We start from the raw sequence: 22783 nt of genomic DNA on the forward strand, positions 1-22783 counted from the left end.
CGCCACCCCCCTCTCTTTTTCTCTCTTGCCCTGCAGACGCAGAGCACTTTCAAGACAGGCAGACAGCAGCAAGCCACCTGGGAGCAGCCTCTCTCCTGCAGACTGAGTGGATCCCAGTCAAACTCTGACAGCCTCACGTGGAAGCGAGGAGACAGACCCTGAAATGTTCTGCCACCTGTCACTCAAACTGACAACGTGATGTGAAAAGAATTAAAAGCAAATAAAAAATGATATCCAGCATTATACGTGCGCGGTTTCCCGATGTGAGAATGTGTGCAAATGCGTGCACGTCCGTTGGTGTGTGTGTATCGTCTCGTTTCAGCTTCGCTTTACTCTTCACAGGCCTTAAACGGCATCAGGCTGACCTCAGTCGATCAGTGAAACATCACGTAGAGGTTGTTTGTGCCAAATGTTCCAAAGCAGTGAAGCATTTTTACAACTGACGCAGCAGACATCCAGATATACTCAAGCCAATATCAAAAAATATAATACTCTAATTAGAATGGCAGAAGATGTTCTGTGTATAAAAAAGGAGAACTCAGAGCTCTAATCTGTGGAATCATTCTTTCTTCTCCACTCATTCATGGTCCTTTGGTGCACTGATGTGACACCTCTGCACTGCATTTCCCACAGATCACCTGTCAATCAAACAGTATGGCCGGGACATCTTCTCTGTTAGACTTCCTGTGGGTGGCAAACCTTTGTCTCCGTTGCCATGCTGGCTATCATTGCTCATGCTAACTACCCTGTGATCTTTCTTTTCCATCAGATAATATGTACCAAACAATTGTCTCCAGGAAAGACCTACCAGACACTGTGCAGCAAGTGTAAAAACTTCATCAACTAAATGTACAACAATAGCTTGCTATTGCAACGGCAGTTTTTGTGACATCAGTCAGTAACTTGCACCACCAACACCGACTGGTATTACGAGGAAATAGTCTTTAATGATACATTTAATGTTAAAATTAAGAGCAAAAATGTGAAATAACATCTTGAAAGCTCAGTGGGGGCACACGATGAACCAAACTGTGAACACAACAATAAATGTAACAGTCCACAACATCTGCTACCATCTAACCATGAGCATTGATCATGCCACTGTAGTATGGCTTCTGTATCAGAACGACACAGTGCAAACTGACAGCTATTAAATCTCGCAGAAAAACACTGAAGTAACCAAATCTGGTGTGACCGCTTGTTGTATGGCATAATTAAGAGAGGCTACGGTTTGTCCACTTGCTGGCATATTCAGCATCATTGTAGTCGATCCATTGTGAATCCAGCAAGTGCAACACTAAATCACAGCAGCACACATTTGAAGTGAAAAAAGTACTACATATTAATAAATGCTTCACATTGTGTAAGAGTAACTCAGGTAGAAAACTAGAGAGAACATTATCCACCATCCACCACAAAGATATTTTCCTTCTGCTTTAATTTGATTATTAAAGAATTGTGACTAAAACACATTACAGTTGAAAAATAAACGATGTAACACTGTGACTTCTGGATTCAAAAGTATTTCTGACATTTCTCTTCTTCAGTCTCGTCATTTAATTATTAACTGACTTATCAGCTTCCTGTCACCGGTGAACGACAGAAGCCTGAAGGTTAAGCAGCAAAGGAAAGCTTCCTGCTTGTGCTTTTTCACGTCTGTGTGAGCGGTTGGACTGTGAATGTGAGTGAACGCGTGCCTGCAAGTGCCTGTGCGAGTCGGAGGGAGGAGAGGTGAAGAGATCAAGAACAAATGCATTTTTTGCTTTTTTTCTCCACAGAGAACAAAAAACCTGTGTGACATTCCTGTTTGTTACGAGGTCAGCACTGTAATTCCTCTGGGAGGATAACAGATGTAGAACTAATTTTTGCCATCCCCTGACTGCTGACCAGTTAGAATTTAACAATACATTTTATTCAGGTTGGATCCCAGGCTCCTGTACCTAGAGGGTGATTTTCCTGAAGAGTCCAAAGTAAAGCATAAATGACTATAAATGTATACTGAGGATAGAAACCCGGCACATTTTTTAATACACTATGCTACTATATTAAAATATATTCAAACTAATCAGTCCTGCGAAATAGGGCCTTCTGACTTTAAACTTCCTTTCATTTCAAAACCTTTTCTTTTCTAGGCTGCTTGTATTACCATAGGCAGCATGTCAGCTGTGTGCTAAAACAACATATGGAAGCCTGCAGAAAGAAACAAGCTTACAGAATTCTATTATGTTCCCGCAATTTCCCGAAACTATAAAAGGAAAAAAAAAAAAAAAAAGACAAGGAATAAGAGGGTGTTGAAATCCAAATGCAGTCACAGCTATTCTACGAAATCAAGAATTGTGTGTCATACAGCCATAGTGACTGCCACATGTCACAAAGCTTTTTATTTGTGATCAGTCAGGTAGAAAACGACAGAGCACAGGCTCCAGAAGCAATACTGAGGGAGCATTTCATGGAGTGCACCTGAAATGTTGTTGGTTGGATGCATTAAGTACAGCTAAGGGGTTGTTTGTCTCCTGAGTGCAGAGGACATGGCAGCCCACCAGAGCACTTGCCCCGAGTGGTTTAGTCTCAGACTGGTTTATTCTGGTGCGGCTGGAGGGGGGATTGAGACAGAGAGCGATTCTAATCAAAGGGGTCGACTCGAGAGCTCGTTCTGATGGCGGCCAGGAGAAAGTCCACACTAATGCTGCTATTACTGCTGCCACTCCTCCAATATAGATCGGCTTTCACTAACTGCAGCTTTCTTATGGGGTGCTCTGTGTCTGACCATTTTTTGGAACAGAAAGTTAAAGAATAAGAGACATAGAGGGAGAAAAGAAGAGAACTGTGGCCTAATAATTTATAGGTAATTCCTGAATTGTTTTCACAAGAATGCTTAGTTTCTCACCTGGATTGTGGACAAAGAATGCTTGAAATAATACAACTGTGCCACAGCCATGTTATATTAACCTTTTTCTTCTTTCCTTCAATAATGGCTTTTAATTAGATACATATATAAATAGTATAAAGCAAACAGCAAAAGTATTTTGTATATTTGAAATAGATTTAAAATAATTAAAGAGAGGAGAATAATAAAGAATAATGAAATGATTGAAACTTTTATTTAGTCCATGTCCCCACAGTGTGGCATGACAGGACAGAAAACTGTTGTAACCCTGGATTCTGAATTTGTCTCCAGTTCAAAAAAGCATAAGTGACCCGAGATCATGACTGAATTATTGAAAGCTGGGCTCTAAATGTTTTTCTTTTAGCCCTCTACAGTCCACTCAGTGGTTAGACTGAACAGGTTTAAACTGAGATTTGCCAGTCCATAGTATGCTCAGCTGATATTCCAACAATGCTTACCCTAAACTAACCTTCTGTTTCTATTTTCTTCTTCTGTATCTAGTTTTGAGGATAGCTTTGCTGAAGCAACTCGTCTGTTAATTCCAGCTTAATGTGGACAGGCTTAACAGGAACTTGCTGTTGTTTAAATTTGCACAGATTTTTAAGCTAAGCTTCCAGTTTCTTTTACCAATGACTGGTTATTTCTACTGTTTTATTAAACTGTTGCTCAGAGGTATCTTTGTCGCTTTCCATCCTTTCACTTGTCACTCTGGTTGAACCATTGTACAATGTTTTGTTACCTGTGTACAAAACATAATTTTTTGCAAACCCTTCATGCAGAACACATGTTTCTAAAGACGACTTTCGACAAAGTTAAAGCATGAAAGGTGATCTAGTCCTCGCAGCCACCTGGCTGTACTGAGTTTAAGTTTTGTGGCATATATATATATATATACACACACACACACACACACACACACACACACACACACACACACACACACACACACACACACACACAATAATACTCCAACAGATGTCTGTTTCTTTCATTTGTTATCCATAAAGAGCAAAATACATTTCATTGCACATTTAGAGCAGCATTGATTAGTTGGTTAATGGGTGAGTCAATAAGCAGAAAAGTAAGCAGCAGTTATTTTGATAATTGATTAATCATTTAAGTAATTTTTCAATAAAAATGAGTGAACAATTTCTGGCTACATCTTCTCAAGTGTGAGGATTTACAGCTTTTCTCTGTTATACGTGTCTTGTAAAGCTGTGTGGGCTGGGCAGTATATGGTGCCGGACACTGAAAGAAACAAATCAGTCAGTGAAGACATCCATTCTGAACGGAGCGTCCTCTGACTTTGGACACAAGATTTAAGATGCCGCCTTGGATTAGGAAACAGTTTTCTGATGTGATATTGACCAAATGATTGATCGCTCAATCTAATATTGAATGGAAGATTAATCAATAATGAAAACAATTATTAACTGCAGCCCTGTATGCAAACAAACTTCAAAGTCTAATCACTTGGCTTATTGTCTTGTGAGGCTTTGGTCCAGATTTTCCATTATTTAGAACATACTTCTGATCTTGTCAGAGGCATTACTGAGTCTACAGCCTTCTGTCAGACAGCATATCTGGACGGATTAAAATCTTGCACACTGTAATCATTTTTTCAGCCCAAAGCTCAGAGTTACAGGCTAATACAAACCCTGGCTGGAAGTAAAATCAAATGGTCGCTGGTGATAGTAACGCATCATATTAAGCCCTACACGACAATAACTTGTTTCATCTCAAAACCCTTGACACCTGTGGTAGATCACACTCATCTTGAAGGTTTGCAGGGGGGATAATAACGTATGTTTGGACTTCAAAGAAAATCACATGTTGAGGTACAGCAATTGGTTGCGACAAAATGCAAACAGCAAGAAAATGTCTGGCTGTTTGTGTGTAATCTTTGAGCACTTATTTCTGATCCTGATGATCAGTGGCTTTACAGGAGTTGGCAGATGATTAATGCAACGTTCTCTTAGGCACTTATGACTTCTTTCTCTCACAGAGTAAAATTGAAAGTTTGAGAATGAGCTGTATTTAAAAAAAAAATCTAACAGCTCAAGATATTTTTTCTAAAGGCTCTATTCTGCCTTTCTGACTGCAGTGGATTTTTTTCCCATTGGCCTGACAGTCACACAAAGCCCTTGAGCAACAATCCATTCTGAAAATAACAACTTAACAAAATTGCAAAATTGGTGATTAAAAGCATAATGAACACTGTGAGTGTAAGTGAATGACCTGAGGACAAATTTTTACAAAAATGAAAGAAAAAGGGAAATAGTCTACAAAAAGACAAATGACCTGGTGCATAAAAATGGCAGCCTGTGACTCAGCGGCACTGCATCATGCTCAAAACATTTAACAAGTGCCAAGACAGCATGTTGATATCTGGACACTTTCATAGCTTCAAATAAGAGACATCATGTCAGCAGGGCTCTGCCATTTGCATGCAAACTCATCCATTATTTAGTCTCTTTTTCTTTTAACAATCATTCACCGAAGGCAGCAAATGACAAGGAAGCAGACAACATAACTCCCTGCTAATACTGCACATGATTCTGAAGAAAAAGCTTAATTTAAGAACACTGGACTATTATAAACTAAGAAGTAAAAAAAGACAAAACAACTACAAAATTACTAAACTGATCTCTCTAACTTTGTCTCTTTTTCTCTAACACACATAAAACACAGACTGGCTCAACAAACATAGGACCACCATGACACAAGGAGAGAGGAGAGACGCCATTATACACCAAATGTACTCTTTTTACCAGGGGAGGGACATCACGCAACCTCAGGGCTCAATTCCTCCTGGCAATCTCATCACTAAACATGAGGATGCCACCAAAAAGACGAGAAAAAAGCAAAAGTAAAATGAACTGGCCCTGCTCTATAGCCTCAGCCAATCTATGAAACCCAGCCTGCTCTCTGCTCGCCATGCAATTACACACAACCTGTTGAGTGTTGTCCCGGGAATGCGGTCAGCAAGTCACTGGAGAATTAATGAAATGCCAAGATGGAGGAGAGAAATTGCCTGTATAACCTATCCTCAAGGTGCCCTTGTGGTATTTCCAAGAATAAGTCACACAAGAGGAGAATATAGCTGGGCTGGTCACACATTGAAGGAGAAAGTTGTGCTGCCTTCACCTCATAATCTACTTTTTTTTTTTTTTTTTTTACATCTGTGGAAATGAGAACAATCACTGAATCACTTCTTCTCTGCCAACAACACTACCAGAGCCTCCAAAGGTCACAGGCATGAAGAGATTTAATTGCATGCCTCAGTGTCACCTTTTTATTAAAACAACTCATTACGGCCTGAAAAGGCTCATTTGTTAACTTCTCTCCATCACTTCTTGAAATAACACTAAAGAGCCTTTTCTTTTTCGAGTTGTGTTACTGTGTTGCTCTGGTCATTCAATAACAAATCAGCTTCTCTTTTTCTTTCTTTTTTTTTTTTCCCCCTTTTTGTAAGTAAGTCTTTGTTACAGTAACTGCATCCACTCTCTTACCTGACAAGGCTCCCAGTCGAATCCGGATCCCTGGCGGTGACTGTACCTATGACCGTGTTGATGGGGGCGTTCTCATTCACTTCCAGTGAGTACATTGGTTTGGAGAAAACAGGAGGTTCATCAGAGTCTTCAACCACAATCTTCACTGTAGCTGTATCCTTGAAGGGCCCACCGCCGCTGGGCTCAGAGCGGATGTTGGTGGCTTCAACCTTCAGGGTGTAGGCTCTCTTGCTCTCAAAGTCTAAAATCTGTAAGGGGGACAGAGGGACAAGAGGTCAACAACTGCTTCCTTGTCCGACAGAGATGTTAACCTGCTCCATTATCTGTCCAAATCACAATCTACTGCTGGACAGTACATTTACTCAAGTACTGCACTTGAGTACACACATGCACAGTACAGTGTTCAGGTTCTTACTGGAGTATTTTGATAAATCGCCATTTCATACTCTTTATACTCAATGATGCTGCATTTCAGAGGAACATAATGTACTCATGGTCAACAATATTTATCCGAAGAGGATAGGATTACCTTTCAAAACACAATTTTATGAAAAATAGGATGTTTCTAATAACATGTATTGTTGTGGATAAAAGGGGCACTGACATCACATCCACTTGACCTGTCACAAGAATAATCACTCAGCCAGTAGTATAATGTACTCTGAGGCCTTGGATGGAGTCTGAAAAGAACCCTGATTGTGTCACAGGGTTTTCCTTGACTTGGCCGACTACAAAGTCGGAGAGTTGAACACAACAATCCAGTACAATTACTTTTAATACTTCAGGTACATGAAAGGTTTGCTGGAAAGGCTTCTCTTCTTTTATGTGGAATTTTTGAGAACTAGTTGGGAGGTTTATAACATAAACACTACATTTAGCATTCTTGGTAATATGAATTAATTGTGAGATTAGCTACAATTTCAATTCGAAGAACCTATGTGTAAGATTTGATAATGTCCAACTTTGGCACCGCCAGTAGCGGTATCCAAAAAGACAATGGCAGACAGCAATGCATAGTGCTAACTCATGCTTCCATGGATCTAACCAGGGACACTGAGCTGAGCTGAGCTGAGCTGAGCTGAGCTGAGCTGAGCTGTTAGCTGTTAGCTGGGTCAGAATCCATACTATTTTCTTTTTTCTTTCTACTCAAAGTTATCATGTCATCATAAAAGGATACAATCACAAAAATACACACAGAGAGAAGGCTTTAATCTGAAGAGATAGAGTTTGTGAGTGACTGTGATAATGTATATGGTCACCATGTATGACAGCAAACACAATTTATTTGATCATTAGGATTTAAATCAATTAAATTGTCATTTCCAGTACTGCCCAACTTGAAAATATTTTTCAACCTTTATAGGCATGAAATAACACAAATCTCCCTGCTAATGCTCTCATTTACAGCAGATTATTAGAGCTTTCACATTGCGATCACAACCAGATCACATAGAAGAAATGAGAACAGGTGCTTATTCAAGGCTATCAACAAAAGCTGTCATTTTCCGAAGAGAAATGAAAACATGTTGAGCAGGACGTGTCACGGTGTGACTCACATATCTGTTCAATCACTATTTTCAATTGCTATACAGTATTTCTTTTACAGATGGCTTGTCATTAATATTTAAAAGATAGGAGAGTCACAATTTTACTCTCTTGGCATCTCAGAGGACATCCCAGACTGTCACAATTTCATTCTGAATCACCTCTGGTTGCTCTCATACTACTAGAATAATGGGATCAAGTCACTTCCACGGTCCATAACCAGGATTTATAGGGAAATCAAAACTGGGCCTTGCTGCTTGAGGGGATAGGAGCTGGCTTGGGGAGAGAGCAGGACTAAGAAGAGGGATATGAACGGAACGAGAAATGTATTCAGTTGGATAAAGAGGGAGAGACTGAGAGGACTTCTCCCTGAGTTCAGACAGGGCCAGCGCTGAGAGCTCTTGGGGCAGAGGGGGCAGGTGGGTGGAGGGGTGTCTGGGGGTCCAGCAGTGAGACGGCAGCAGAGCCAGGGGGATGTGGGAGGCGACCCAGGGCTTTGACTTCCACGCTCCTACGTTCCTGGCATCAGGGCACTAGTAGACAGACCGAAGCCCCTGAAGCCTCTCCAAGCCCCACTCCTCCATGGAGAAGCTATTTGGAACACTTTCATTATTAACCTCCCCATCTTCTTCTCCTCCTCCCCCTCCTCCTCACTCCTGACACCCAACCCCTGCCCCCATTCCTTCCTCTCTCTCTCTGATCCTGCTGTCTGTGCTGACAAAAGCACTAGTGAGTCCAGACCTCATGCCCATGGATTACACTTGAATTCAGATGGCACGGGAGAGTAAGAGCAAAAGCTCGAGGCTGGATCGTCAAAAAGATTATGTGGAGTAGAGTTCATTTTGTTTTTTATTATTTACCTTTAGTCTTTGTATTAGTTAAGTCAACCTCACTCTGTTTTTTTGTCAAGTTTTAGGTGATTTTTAGTCATCAGATTATTCTGAACTGTACAGTCAATCTTGTTTTGGCAAACCCTTTGTTTTTTCTTGTCATTTAATTCAAAATTATTTCCCATAAGATTTTATTTTTGTCTGATGAAAAACACAGCTTGACTAATTTACAATGCAGCTTTGCGTAAAGTGTCTGATCTAGTGTTCTGATAATATCAATTTAAGGAATACATCCAAATCTATTTTGATGCCAAATCAAATCAGATTCACTTTGATTGTAATGTGAAGGACAAATAAATACAGCAATTTTATGTCCTCGAATACATCAGTTACTCATTTAGCTGCTCTGGTTTTGGTGCATACCAGGCTGCTGTTTATGACTGCACGGTGTGTGGCTGTTAGCCAGTCAACTCGCTAGTTTTAGCCTGATGCTCCAACTCCTGCTTTAAATAAACTTGCAATCTAGCTGAAACTTCAGTGCTTCCCATTCAGTTTGCTCTGCTACTGTTTGACATTAACCCCCCAACTGACACACGCTCTCTCTCTCAAACACACCGAGGCTTGACTGTGCCGCCGGTGGTCCTAATATGGTACAAGAAACTTGTATAATATTTTGTCTCCTCCTTTTACTAATGAAAATAAAGAGATTTTGGTAAGGTTTTTTTAGTTTCTTCTGTTTTCGTTAACAATATTGCATGTTGACATAGTCACAGTTAGTGTGTAATGATGTCGGTGCCTTCTTGTCTTATTTTAATCGTGGAAAAAAGGTCACTAACGAACAGATTCAGTCATAGTTTTTACAAAATTAATTTACGTTTACAAAATGAATACTAATATGGAAATACTGAGAGGAGAAAGGCTTAGGTTTTATTTAAGTATTATTTTAAAGTCATTTCGTGTTTCATACATCGGTTTAATTGTTTGGGATTAAGGATGTAATTGCAAATTTTGTTTTCACAACTGTATTTTTACACTGGTGACTAAAGTTACAGCAGAATATTTTAATTCTACCCATACCACTGGCCAGTGACATGAACAGCACATGGCCGACTGGGAATTTTCCAAAATTCCAGTATGTTGAGACCCATTTTCAAAATTAAAGCAGGGAAAGTCAGAGAAAGAGCTACATCCCTTTGGGGTTGGTGGCAATGAGGAACAAATAATAATCTGATGATTGTTAATACAACCTGTGTAAAATAGATGAAGCGAGGTAAAACATTAAATATATTTTTCTCTGACAATATATTGTAAGAGTTGCTTGAAAATGTCAATTAATGCTGCTAGAAGAGCATTTTTTGTGAGCTAAATTTTACCTCTACATAAGTAATATAGCGCATAGTGCTTCATATCAATTTCTGAAATTGATATGGAGGAAATTGATATTCTTCATAAAATATTTCAGTATTATCCCAGCATGTAGAAACAACTCATTCTATTTGTTTCCAGTGTCCTACTATAGGGGGAACGGGGCAAGGGAGAGTCTCACTATTGCTTGCATACTGAATCACACCAAATCCACCACATGGCTGAGGTAAAACATACTGTAGTGGTAAACAGCTTCTCTGAGTTTGAGTCTAATTGTCAAGAGCTGATATTAATTATAAAATCAAAAAAGCATCTATGCAAGCTAGTGACTGTATAAAACCCAAGGAATCAGAGTACAAGCCATATTTTAATCTGTTCAAATTATTCACTCAATAAATGCACATGGTGCTTTGATGGAGTAATCCAGAGAGAGCAACTTTGATTTTTATTAGTATGCATGGTGGCACTGTTGTACAGCTACAGTTGATTATTAAGAGATTCGTGACTGCTAAAGGAAAACAGCAGAGCTTTTTGCCATATTGGAGTCGAGGTTGCACAGCCAGTTTGCATTCTTACATGTTACCACTAAACAACATGCCTTAACTGAATGAGGCTAAATTTCTAAATGTGGACCACAGACTTACACTCAGCAACAAAGAGGCATTCTCGCTTTTCCTGTGTTAACACCCCTTCACTGCTGTCCCACCCCACAACCCTGCTATGTCATTTTTCGGTCTCTCAAGCGTTAGCATCAAATCAGTATGTACACACAGACCATTTAGAGACTTAAAAGTTCAGCGTTGGCTTCAGGGGTGAAAGCTCAGCATCCCACTAACATCCCTCGACAGGCCTGGGGGCTAGCAGATAAAAAGCTTAAAACCCAAACAGCAAAGAATCTCTCCCCTGGTTTGTGCCTCTCCAGCCTCAGTTAGATCAATGTGTTTTAACCTTGCCGCAAAGGATCTGTAATAATTTGAATTCCACGTTAGATGGCAGTTTATAGACCTGTACAGCTGTTGACTGGGAGAGGGTGTGTTAGGGAAAGAGCTACACTGAATCTTTTCTCTCCTGTCACAGTGGTTGGAGGAGAACACTGGTGAGGATACGGAACAAAGAGCTAAAGCATAACAACAAGCATAAGTTTTAACTCATTTCAACTTGAGACGATGCCGTCTGGAGGGATGCAGAAACAGTAAGTGAGCAAATGCCTTGCTACATTCCCAAAACATTATCGTCTATCTTGCTTTAGTGATGTAGGCAACCAACACAGGGCCACAGAGAGAAAGCTGAGCAGACGGGGGAAGAGCGAGGCTCTCCGCGGGACACGGAAGTGGAGGGTGCCTAAAAGACTAACACATTTGACATTTGCTTTGTCAACAGTTAGAGATTTTTTGACTTTGTGTCGAGTTTGTTCTCCAGCACTGATGTTTTCTTTAGTGGCAGTGAATTGTGGTCCCGGCAGATTGCCTTAGCTCTTATGCATTCCACCTCCCACGCAGTTCATTGTTCACACTTTGACAAAGTCACACCACATGTCCTTGGGGTAATGTCATTTTACTCACAACACAATGGCACTCCACATTTGAGTGATGTATAGCCTTTTTCAACAGACACTGAACCAACCATGACTCAAGACTTAAGAACGCCCATCCATCAGTCATGTGTGTGATTCAATATATGCAAACATTCCCGACCAAGAAGGGGACTTACACACTTGGAGTATAGAATACATACATATATAAATAACACGTGCTTTGGTATCTTTGACACCATGTGTTCAGATCTCAGCTTCATTTTCCACAGATGTCCTTGAGATTCAGTTGCAGCTAAACTTGCTTGCAGGTCATAGTGTTACGACAATGCATTGTGGTTTTGAAGTCAACATTTTATACACTTTCATACTGAGCAAAACACGGGATCAGGTGCTCTAACCTCTATAGCCTTTACAGCCTCTATAGAAGAAGATTTCAGCTCTCATACATGGATGTGTTACCATTGCAAAGAACAACAGGCAACTTTCGGTTCAGTCCATCTGTTCTTATGGTGATGGACTGAACCAATTTACAATATGTAACAGCTACAGCTAAATGTGCAAGACTGTAATGAAAATAAGTTTATCTTTTCCAAAAACGATTTGGTTATGTCTCAGAAAAGGTCCATTTAAGAAGAGCCTTTCTGGCATTTATTGCAAAACACCCTCATACCTAAAGGACTGAATAGGTTGACTGTCAGTGACTTGTGTAGACATATATTACCATTGGACAGTGCCAGTGACAAACTAGTGAAAAGAAGGCAGACCTTCATCCTCACATTGTTAACGTTGTGAAATAGTCACAGATTGCTTGGGATGAGGCACCAAAACTACTGGCCTAGGTTTGGAAAATATTGTAGTTTTGGTTTAAATCAGCATGTTACTGCATGCTACTGTAATGAGACATAATTTAAGTGTTTTATGTAACGTGAAATGGGTTAGCATTGAATTCAATTTCACATGGGACACAAACAGCTTCTTCTTAGGTAAAAGTCCTGAGACTGTTTGATCCATCCACCCACCCCACCTTCCTCCAAATGCAGACTTTCTTGCATCACCTGACTCTCTCCTTTAAACCCTGCTGTCCTGGATGAAGTTACTGTGTGTGAACCACCGCTCTATCCTGACCTCCACCTCTCAGAGGACACAGTGCGTGTCATACACACACCACAGGTGCCTTTTGTTTCTGTTTGAGATGGCGAGGGCCATGAAAAAGCACGAACTAGGAATGAGACCAGGCTAGTATATACCAAAAAGCAAAGGCTCCTTTAACCTCCAAGACACTCAGGGAGCAGGGGGCAATATTTAACTTCTGAGTGAAACCTTCTATCGACAGGCACAGAAGCTTTATACTTACAAAAAATTAGCAGCTTGATGCAGGGACAGTTCTAGGGTAAATGGAGAGCCACTTCTGAGCCCTGAATCTTGGGTCATGTTTGGATTAATATATACTGCAATGTATGAGTGTATTGTTATCATCATTATTATTACTATTAATAGTATTATTTCACTGTGGAAAAAGTCACAGACGCAGGGCTTTGTCATCTCACAGCACTAGTTTGGGGTTCAGGGTCACAAATCAAATGATCTGCAGGTTGGACTCAGACGGGACAGAATAACTGCAGCCTTCAGTGACTTCAAAGCTTCAGGATCATCATTATCATCATTACCAGGTACAAGGCAGTGTCTTTTACTTTGTTCACCTTTCTGGACTTTCTGCTTGGTTATTACAGTCAGTCTGCACGTGCATATAGACACACTATGTGCACACGGATAAAATGCGCTGTTGTGTTTTGTCAGTCAGTGACTTCCAGGGACAGAGAGAGCATGATGAGTTGAGCCATTTTCAGCGAGTTTCTAGGGCTTACCTTCTTCAGTCGAAGAATCCCTTCTTGTGTCTGTGTGTCCGTAATAACCTCAAACATGCTTTGGTCATCTCCCTCGACAATGCTGTATGTTGACTTGGAATTCTCACCAATGTCTCTATCATTTGCTTTCACTTTGCCACCCATTTTTCCTGTCGGTAGGTCTTCAGGAATCACAAACTCGTACAAGCCTGGGGAGGAACAGACAAAGTCCTTCGGTTTCTAGACACGTTGATCAAATAAAACGGAATTACAGAAGTATATTCCAGCACGACATCATCATCAGACATTACAGCAGTTAGCAGAAGTAGTTTCTGAAAAGCCTGTTTGATTAAATGTACAAAATAAGATTTGTTTTCTCCAATTATGACCAATCAGAGGAATACTCGTTTAGAGCAGCAGTAATTTGTTTCATCTCCCAATTCAATTTGAGATATTTAAGGTTCTGAAGGTACTCACTTTTAGAGAACTTTGGTGGATTGTCATTGATGTCTGTTAGTGTGACGGTGACAGTGGTAGTTCCAGACAAGCCCCCCATGTGACCTCCCATGTCCTTAGCTTGAATGACCACCAGGTACTCCTCTCTCATCTCCCGATCCATCCCATGGAGAGCAACTTTTATGGTCGCTGGAGGTGGAAACAGTTCATAACACATTAATGCAATTATAAACATGACTGATACTCTGCACATCGTTTTAATGATCCTCATGTGAGTATGCACAGGCAAGCACAAGTGAGGCACACTGTAACCTTCACGCGTAGCTTACTCTTATTATCTTACACCACGACTTTACGAAACAAGGTCTCGATACCAAGCGCAGGTAGAGGATTCTATGCAGGTTTATTTTTTGAAAAAGCACGGTCTATGTGAGTATGGCAAGGTGGTCATGACTGAGCCAGTCCCAGCACTGAAAATCAGCTGTGTTTGTTTTTGAATGTGTTGTTCCGCCGTCTGCAGTCATTTGTATTCTGATTGAGTGTGAATTATGCTGTCTGTCTTGTATAATCTTGAATATTGTATGCAGAATGGACCTTATTGACTCTGCCACGGCGCTGAATATAAAAAGGGCTCAGCACAGGCATATACGGATAATCCACTCAGGAAACAGAGGCCCGCAGGATCATCAAATGAATATAAAACCCCTCATAAAAGCCAGGCTTTGGCATGACACCCTGCCTTGGTCCTGAGCTGCCTCAGACAATGAGAATATGCTTGGCTATGATGAAAAATGTGGGAGGGGTTGTTGTCTATGCCTGCATTTCCTATTCTTGAGACAGTTTTTCCTCAGAGATGCAGCACAATTTCAGGGTCAGTTTTGCTTTTGGAGGTCATACACAGCACTGATGATCTAAACAACTCAAGGATGTGAAGAATTGGATATTTTAAACAAAATAGCTACCTCATCTCATCAGCAAGCCAGCAGTGGAGCAGTAGCCTTGTTCAGATAATTTATTAAATAGGTATCTTATTAAATGCAAAAAGCTTTTTTAATATTATGTCACTGGGGTTGGGGTTTTTCCTCCCCCTCAAGCATTACAGGTTACTATTATCACTGTTCCCTCAGCTCTATCAATTAACATCTTCACAGTAATGACAGAACAAGCCACTTTCTTGTCAAGAGAAAAAAGAAAAGGTACACATCTGGTGACCATGGGGTCAGCACAGCAAATCGAATGGCCACATTAGTGCCAAAGGCCAAGATTTTACTTATTATGTCTCAACCCTATAAGTATGATGTCCATGTTTGACCCTTGTTTTTTGTTGACATTGACTTCATTGTTTGGGGTCACTGCTATACTGTGTGTCTAAAAATAACACAGAATAACTGTATTGCATTGTATTTCACCATATTTTACAGCAGCAGTCTCTCACAGCCTAACAGCACTAACACGTCATTTCCTACACTGGACTTCTGACACATGTCATCAGTTCAAAATCAGGTTTGTGATACTCATGCTTTAAGAAAATATCATAATCTTAAGAGGGTGCAGTTGTCTACCTGCCCAAAAAGAGCATTAGGGTTTGACTTTTTTGGGTGTTTTCTTGAAAGAATGCTGGAACCAGTGGCTTAACTTTGCGAATGTAGTAATAGATAAGTGATCCCACAACACACTGACCCATTATATTCCAAAAAAATTCATGTTGTCATTTAAAAAATAGTTTTAAGGCTATAGAGTACTACCACAAGGAGAATTCAGTATATTTGATCTATTCTACTACTACTACTACTACTACTACTACTACTACTACTACTACTAATAATAATAATAATAATAATAATAATAATAATAATAATGAGTGCTCATGCAGTAAATCCAGAGAGCCTTAAGGTGCTCTCAAAGAAAAAAATGAAACTGGTCAGACAGATATGGTTAAGAAGATATGTGTTTTAAGCACTCTTACACAAGGAGAGGGAGAAACAATGAAAGCCTTTATTTAGTCAGATATATTAGAAGTTGTTCTCATGTTTAAGGACTTATTAAGGAATTATTAACTGTGACACCACATACAGTGTGTAGTTTATCATCTCACTTGTTCTTGGGACACATGGAACCCACAAAAAGACGTCTGAAGGACAGAGTGAGTGAAAATAAATCAACAAGCAACATCAGCATGCCCAGTTAAACAAATTGGATTGTAAAATAATGTTTCACCTTATTCTGATGTCTGCTCTGCTCATAGAACTAATCCAACTTATAAGGGTGTGTGCTTGGTGTGCATAAGCAACCTTGATATGCTACCAACTGTGTTATGTCACTGGTCTAAGCTGTAAAAATGCATAACGAATCTGATTTCAGTGAAAGCTCTGAATGGCATCAATAAGGTAGACCTACCTCTCTGTTGGCTACACAAACAAATGAATCCAAATGAGTGACACAAACAAGTCACTCGTCCTGCCTCTTCCACACATGCACACTCATAAACATACTTCAGTCATCCTGCTAGAAGCAACACTCTCATCTCTGTTGATCATCGTTAATTATTCAAATTAATTCCTAATCACTGAAAAGGGAGGATAGACAAACACTCATTTCCATAGATATTTGCTTCAACTTTTTTTTTCACCGACCATTAACCAAGTGATGAATTGGGGCATGATGTTTATTTATTTATTGAATGCTTTTCATTTCCAATGTGGTGTTGTAAGTGTCAAACACATTCTAATGGTTGTTTTCCCCTTACCTTTTATTTTTCATTAACATTCATTAAAACATCTGGCTCACTTGAATGAGCCATCTGCATGTGCTCCGCAATCACACAAAGCATGAATGCTAATCCTTAAATTGTCCGTTCAGTGCGTTTTCTAAAGCCACGTTCCGGCTGCAGATGCTTCCAGATTGTGAGGCCTATAGCAGTGAGGACGAGCCCAATTTCTATGTGTTGAACTGAGTGTTCCTCCTAATTATGTACATAAATTTTGCGACTCCCTTTCTTGAAGCTTGTTTATTGTGTGCTGTTTTCCAAATTGTGAGCAGTCGATTTCCATCTCATTTCTTATTAATGTAATTTCACCATTATTTAATCATATTGCTTACAGACACATGTTAAAAAGTCAGCTGAAAAAGCAATTAAAGATCCAATCTGGAATCTGTTTTGAGATAACTTTATGCATGATGACGCTGCTGAAGAGTTTGCCTTGTGAAAGGAAGAAGTAATTATTATTATTATTTTGAATGCATAACGCAATGATGTTACACAGCAGCATATGAGTACTGGCCCATTTAGCATTTAGGGCGACCAGTCAGCTAATGGAAACCCACAGCTCAGTGATGGCCAGCTCTGCTCATATGAATTTCATAATTTTGTAGATTTAATAATGAATTTCACGCAGTGCATTGTTGAACCATACCGTATATCACCGACGATCAGTTGACCCAGCTAAACCAGGACAAGCACAGTAGAGAAGGCATTGCATTTGTTCTGATGTATCCCACTGATAGCGGCTTGCTTTTGTCCTCGCCCACGTATACGCATAGTTTATACTTCCTGCTGTGAACGGCTACACGTATATCAGTCTTATTAAGCAGTGTCCTGTCTGATTCAGCATAAAGGCCACTGTGATTTTATCGTCCGCATTGTAATCACCTGTGAGTAATATTGTGTGGGTATGACACTGTGCATTTGTGATGTAAGTGTTGTCTGACAAAGATCTGTGCAAGATCAAAATGTTCCCTTATTACATTTATTGGGATTGGCTGACATGTGTGCAGATCTTATTTCTGTTTCACTCTGCATATCAGCAGATGTGGCTGCATATTCCTATTTAAAGTAAAGCTACTGCATGCCCTCCTTATTTTTGTTGGAATGCACCCATCAATACACATTCTTCCCCGAGCGTACTGTTCGTGAATTCAGACATACTGTAAGTGTGCAGCTATAGAGAGATGGGGCAGAGAAATGGAGAGAGCCTGGAAGTTAACAGCAGCCTCATGCAGTGATAATCTGCAAGCATTTCAGAAAACAGATGGGCTGAGTTACCTGCAGTCCTGTTGTTGTTACACAATTTTTTAAGCAATAACCAACATCATCAGCTCCCTTTCAGCAACCTTTGTTTGTTAATGTTCCCCCATACATGTTTGCTGAAAGGAGTAGTTACATAACAAGAGCAACATTTACGCACTGGTGAACAACACTCGTTAACATACTTGCCATGTGGTCTTCTGATAAGTGTGTTTTATTTTTTTACTATGACTCCCTTTTTGCTCCTTTATGAAAATGCACAGCAGTAAAGTGAGATTATCACAGGTGGGCCAGCAGGTGGGGAAACCTCTCCAACCCTTAACACCTGTCGGCAGTGCACGTACGTTAAAAAGCCACCCCCTCACTCACCTCTGTCTCTCTTTTTTATTTTAAGCTACAGTGTTGGCAACACGGAGAGCTCTGCTGCCAAAACTCTGTAACACTGTAAATGCATTTAAACAGAATTCAAACTATAATTATGAATGAAATATTCATGAATTACATTGAATTTGTTGGTCAAATCCCTCATAAATACTGCAGGACAGATGACCCTGTCGCCTAAATGCCAGCTGAGAGGAGCCTCTGATGATTTGCAGCATAATGTGTATGTGTATTCATATAATCAGGACTTCAAAACCAAAAAGCAAAACTTATTTGAATATTCAAATGTTTCTATTGTATCATCCAGTGATCTCTTCTAAATTCATTGGAATTCATCTAATTCTTCTCCACTGCTGATTTTTCTGTCATCTTTTTCATTCAGTTCCCCTTTTATTTATCTTTTTTTTTTTTTTTTTTTTTTTTTTCCAGAACAAGAAGAACAATGCCTGATGCACCCAAGCTGTCTGCTGAAAACCATGCATCTCCAAAATGTCAACTATTCAAGGGCTAAGAAAACCTGACATGTTTGCAGCTTTGTTTGATGCATTTCTAAGGAACTCCATTAGGTTCTTTAGTGGTTTATTCTGTTAAGTAAGAGAAATGTCCCAGTCTATAAAGGAAAACTTAATCCTTCAGATTATTTTAATAAAAATCTCTACCATGGTTTCACCTGGAAGACCAGTTAAGAGGAGGGATTTTTCAGAAAAGCTGGTTGCCTTAAGGTGACTGTGAGTAGCATGAAAAAAGTTGGTCAGAACTTTATGTATTTAATATTTGTAATAGTACTATGACTACTGTGGAATAGTTGTACTATGTGGCATTGGATGCTGTTAGCTATTATTCAAATGACAATGCAAAACTCACTTTATAATTTTACACACTGCTTAAGTGTGGCTACAGTCCCAACATTTAGTTTGCTGGAGTTCTGATACACATGTGGGTCCTGAAAGCTTAAATCAGGCCTCACAGTTATTGTAGGACTTTACGTTAAATATGTGCACCATCCATGTACAATAAGTAAGACCCTCCAAAGGTAAAGTTATTCCTAAAAGTCAGTTAGACATACTTACCCAGAGATAACCCACAGCTTGACCTGGAGAGACTTTGTAAGCTCATTTATCTACATTGAAGCAGGTAATAAAACAGGCCGGGTGTTTAAATACTGAAAGGTTCTGGCCTGATGTACCTGGCCCTGTCTACAAGAAAAGGACCTTTGAAATAATCCCACAGTGTAATCATGTTCTCACTGTAAAGCCTATTTCTTTCCTTTTTGTCCCATTCTGGGCGTGGCGTTCATTCATTACATTTTGTAATACATTATGCTCTCCGTTGGTTAGAAACAGACAAAGGATTTGCGCACTGTATTAATAGCTCCCATTAAATTTAATGAAGCAGTGTTCGATCTCACAGAGATCTTCGTCAGGCTTTGTCAGGCAAACAATGAATAACAGCACAAAGAGATTTGCCTGCACCACGGAGGTGTCCTACTCCCGTGTCTCCTTTTTTTCAGAGTCATAGTGATCACACTGGACCTCTGTATTATTGTGTGTATAGCATCAGCATGCTGTGTAATGTGTAATACTTCAGCTGGTTGCAGTAAATAACTTGGCAGGACCATCCTGCACAGGTCACTCTTAAATCCATCATGTCAAACATGGTCCACAGTGGCCTCCACTATATGCTGCTTTGTCTTTTAATCAAATTTCAGCTGGAGGACCACACTTCTGACAATGTTTGTGCCCACTGAAGGGAGATTTGTCTTAAAATTCTAAAACACAGCACAGAACGGCACTTACCAGAGTTGGGGTCTATGGAGAAATATGGTTGTCCCTCCAGTATGCTGTAGACTAGTTTAGCACTGTTCCCGTATACTGGATCATCAGCATCTGTAGCTGTTACCCGGGTAACCGGAGTACCTGTGGGGCAGAAAGATGGCGTTATGAACTATGATTCTACAAGCAATCATTGCTGCATGGCTCTGAACTGAAATGTAGAAGCCAATCAGGAGGAGACTATTCAACCCACTGTGGAGAAGATTTGTTCAAAAATCCAGTCCCATCTGTATCAGACATACTTGATATTTGCAAAGCATTGCCAATTGTGTTGCTCAGAAATATCAGCAGTCTCCATGAGATCTGACCATTTTTTCTTGATATATTTTTAATTTAGTAAGGAAGGAACAGTTTGAAATATACTGGGATGCAGAGAGCTTGGCAGCTGAACCTTGTGGTTCAGTTTTTAAAAAAATCAAAGCACTCCCTCGCTGTATCACAACTTTCGAAAGATATTGGAAAAAAAGCTGTAACACCCTCCCCTGTAACATCTCAAAATACTATACCTATACCATGTTAAATTTGTACGAGTCATTAAATAATAAAAACTTAAGGTGCAAAAATAATTTAAAATGGCATACTTTTCAAAGTTAATATACAACTGGAACAATAACTTTCACAGTTTCCAACAAATTTCACACAAACAGAATAATGGCACCAAAAATTGCAGCAACTTTATTTTTCAATGGAGACCTCTAAACTGAACCCTTGCAACCACTGTCAGTAAGCAAATAAGCTGGCCACAGGCAAAAGCTCTGCCAAATACAAAAGCAGGAACAAAGTATGATATTGGTGTGAAACAAATTTAAAAGATCCTTCCCTGCTCTTCCAAAAATTTCACACTACCCTCTCTTCAGCAAAAAGAAAAAAAACAAAACACACAACTCTCCCCTCTTTTTATTGCCCGTCCTCCCTAATAATTTTTGTACAGTCCCTTATTGCAATGCAATAATAAACATATTTATTGTTTGAGCCTTTTTTAGTCTCAACTAAAAACAGCTCGATATTGACCAAGCATGTGTACTCACAAGCCATGTACGCCCACAATTCATCTTCCAATCATGTGTACAGTTCTGCCGTCAAAGTGTCAATTACTTGAGGCAAATGTGACATGACTTCAGATGAAATATGGTATAATGGCTGTTTGGCCTAACTGAGCAAACCAGTCATGTCAGTGTTGATTAGTCATTTAGCCTCTTTAGCCTCTCGTAATGCTAGCCTCTGCTGGACATGTTAGCTAGAGTGCAAATCAACTTGACAGTGATGGATGTGTCACATACTGATTGTAACACAGCAGGGTAAGTAACCAGACTGGATAGGCAGATCTCTAACATACACACCAAAACCAAAACATCCCTTGAAAATACGGTTGAAGGCTACACATTCTCACTCCCAAATCATCACACACTGAAGCTTGCTTCGGATCACTTGGCATCACTTTTTAAGGCACTGGCTCTCCCTTTAATATCATTTTTTTAACATGCTCCACAGCCAAGTTAGCAATATTATACAACTATGGTTAGCAATATTAGACTTTCAAAAGAGAGCTAATAGAATACTGTGAAACCTTTGGTTGGGTTTAGGCACTGAAAGTACTTGGCAGGTCTAGGTCATGGTTTGGCCTCAAAGAAGCACATTAGTTACTTACATTACCAACATATACTAAGTTACGTATTACGACTTTTCTCATGATAGATATATATTAACATGTAGGAAGTGCAAACGGGATGTTGAACATTATGAGATAATTGAATGTGCAGCCTTTAACCCTTATCACTTTAAGCAAACTTCAAGCTTAACATACAATGGAAACACTTTACCTTCTAAGAAGAGTTTACCCAATTAAAAGTTTGGCTACGTTAATGTAACCGGTGGCACATGTATTCTAAATGCTAATCGGATATCATTCCTTTAAAACTAGACCAATTAGCCATTACCTTCACACCAACAATACTCAATTTAGCAGAAATTAGGTTCTTTATTAAACCAGCTCTATGAGGCTTGCAGAAAATGTATGCAAAGACCTTCATCAATATATCAACTCTGCCAAACATTCAATGCAAATCAGAAAATAGATTAGTGACAATTCTATCCACCATTCAGGGCTCTATTATACAGTATAAGGAAAAAGTGCACTGAAAAACTGAATATAAAGAGACTATTAACGCAATTAAACTCATCCATTTTAATTCACAGTGACCTAGCTCCTCATCAGTCTCAGTGTGAGGGAGTGTGTGTGAGAGGAAGAGAGAAAGAAGGAGAGAAAAGAAGCTGACATGCTGACAGTGAGCAACACGCTGGCAGGAGGCTACAGATGGTATGGTAATTGTTTCTGTGAAAGATGTTTAGAGGTGTTCGGACAACAAAGAGAGGCGTCCCTCATCGCAGACAGCACAGGTCCTGCCACAGGCATCGAAGTCTGTCCACTGCAGACAAAAAGGCTTGTAGTAAAGACCTGTGGTTTCAGTTCTGAATTAAAAAAAAGGAAAGAAAGCCAGATGTGTTGGAAACACAGAGCCTGTAAAGTCTACAGTGTGTAACCCACAAACCAGACATTTGCATTCTGTTGGCAT

The 22783-nt window shown here is 39.8% G+C and overlaps 1 protein-coding gene across 2 annotated transcripts in view; it reads right to left on the reverse strand.

Moving 5' to 3' along the window:
- The window catches only part of cdh8 (cadherin 8), a 91477-nt gene that overhangs the window by 12723 nt on the left and 55971 nt on the right, over nt 1-22783 (reverse strand). For both annotated transcript variants that reach the window (XM_070994122.1, XM_070994038.1), the window contains exons 4-7: nt 20175-20294; nt 13995-14162; nt 13539-13726; nt 6400-6647 (exon numbers count right to left, since the gene is read on the reverse strand). In XM_070994122.1, the coding sequence (XP_070850223.1) occupies nt 6400-6647; nt 13539-13726; nt 13995-14162; nt 20175-20294 (724 nt within the window). The remainder of the gene's footprint in view (nt 1-6399; nt 6648-13538; nt 13727-13994; nt 14163-20174; nt 20295-22783) is intronic.

This window comes from Chaetodon trifascialis, chromosome 1 (assembly GCF_039877785.1).
Source record: "Chaetodon trifascialis isolate fChaTrf1 chromosome 1, fChaTrf1.hap1, whole genome shotgun sequence".
Lineage (NCBI taxonomy): Eukaryota > Metazoa > Chordata > Actinopteri > Chaetodontiformes > Chaetodontidae > Chaetodon > Chaetodon trifascialis.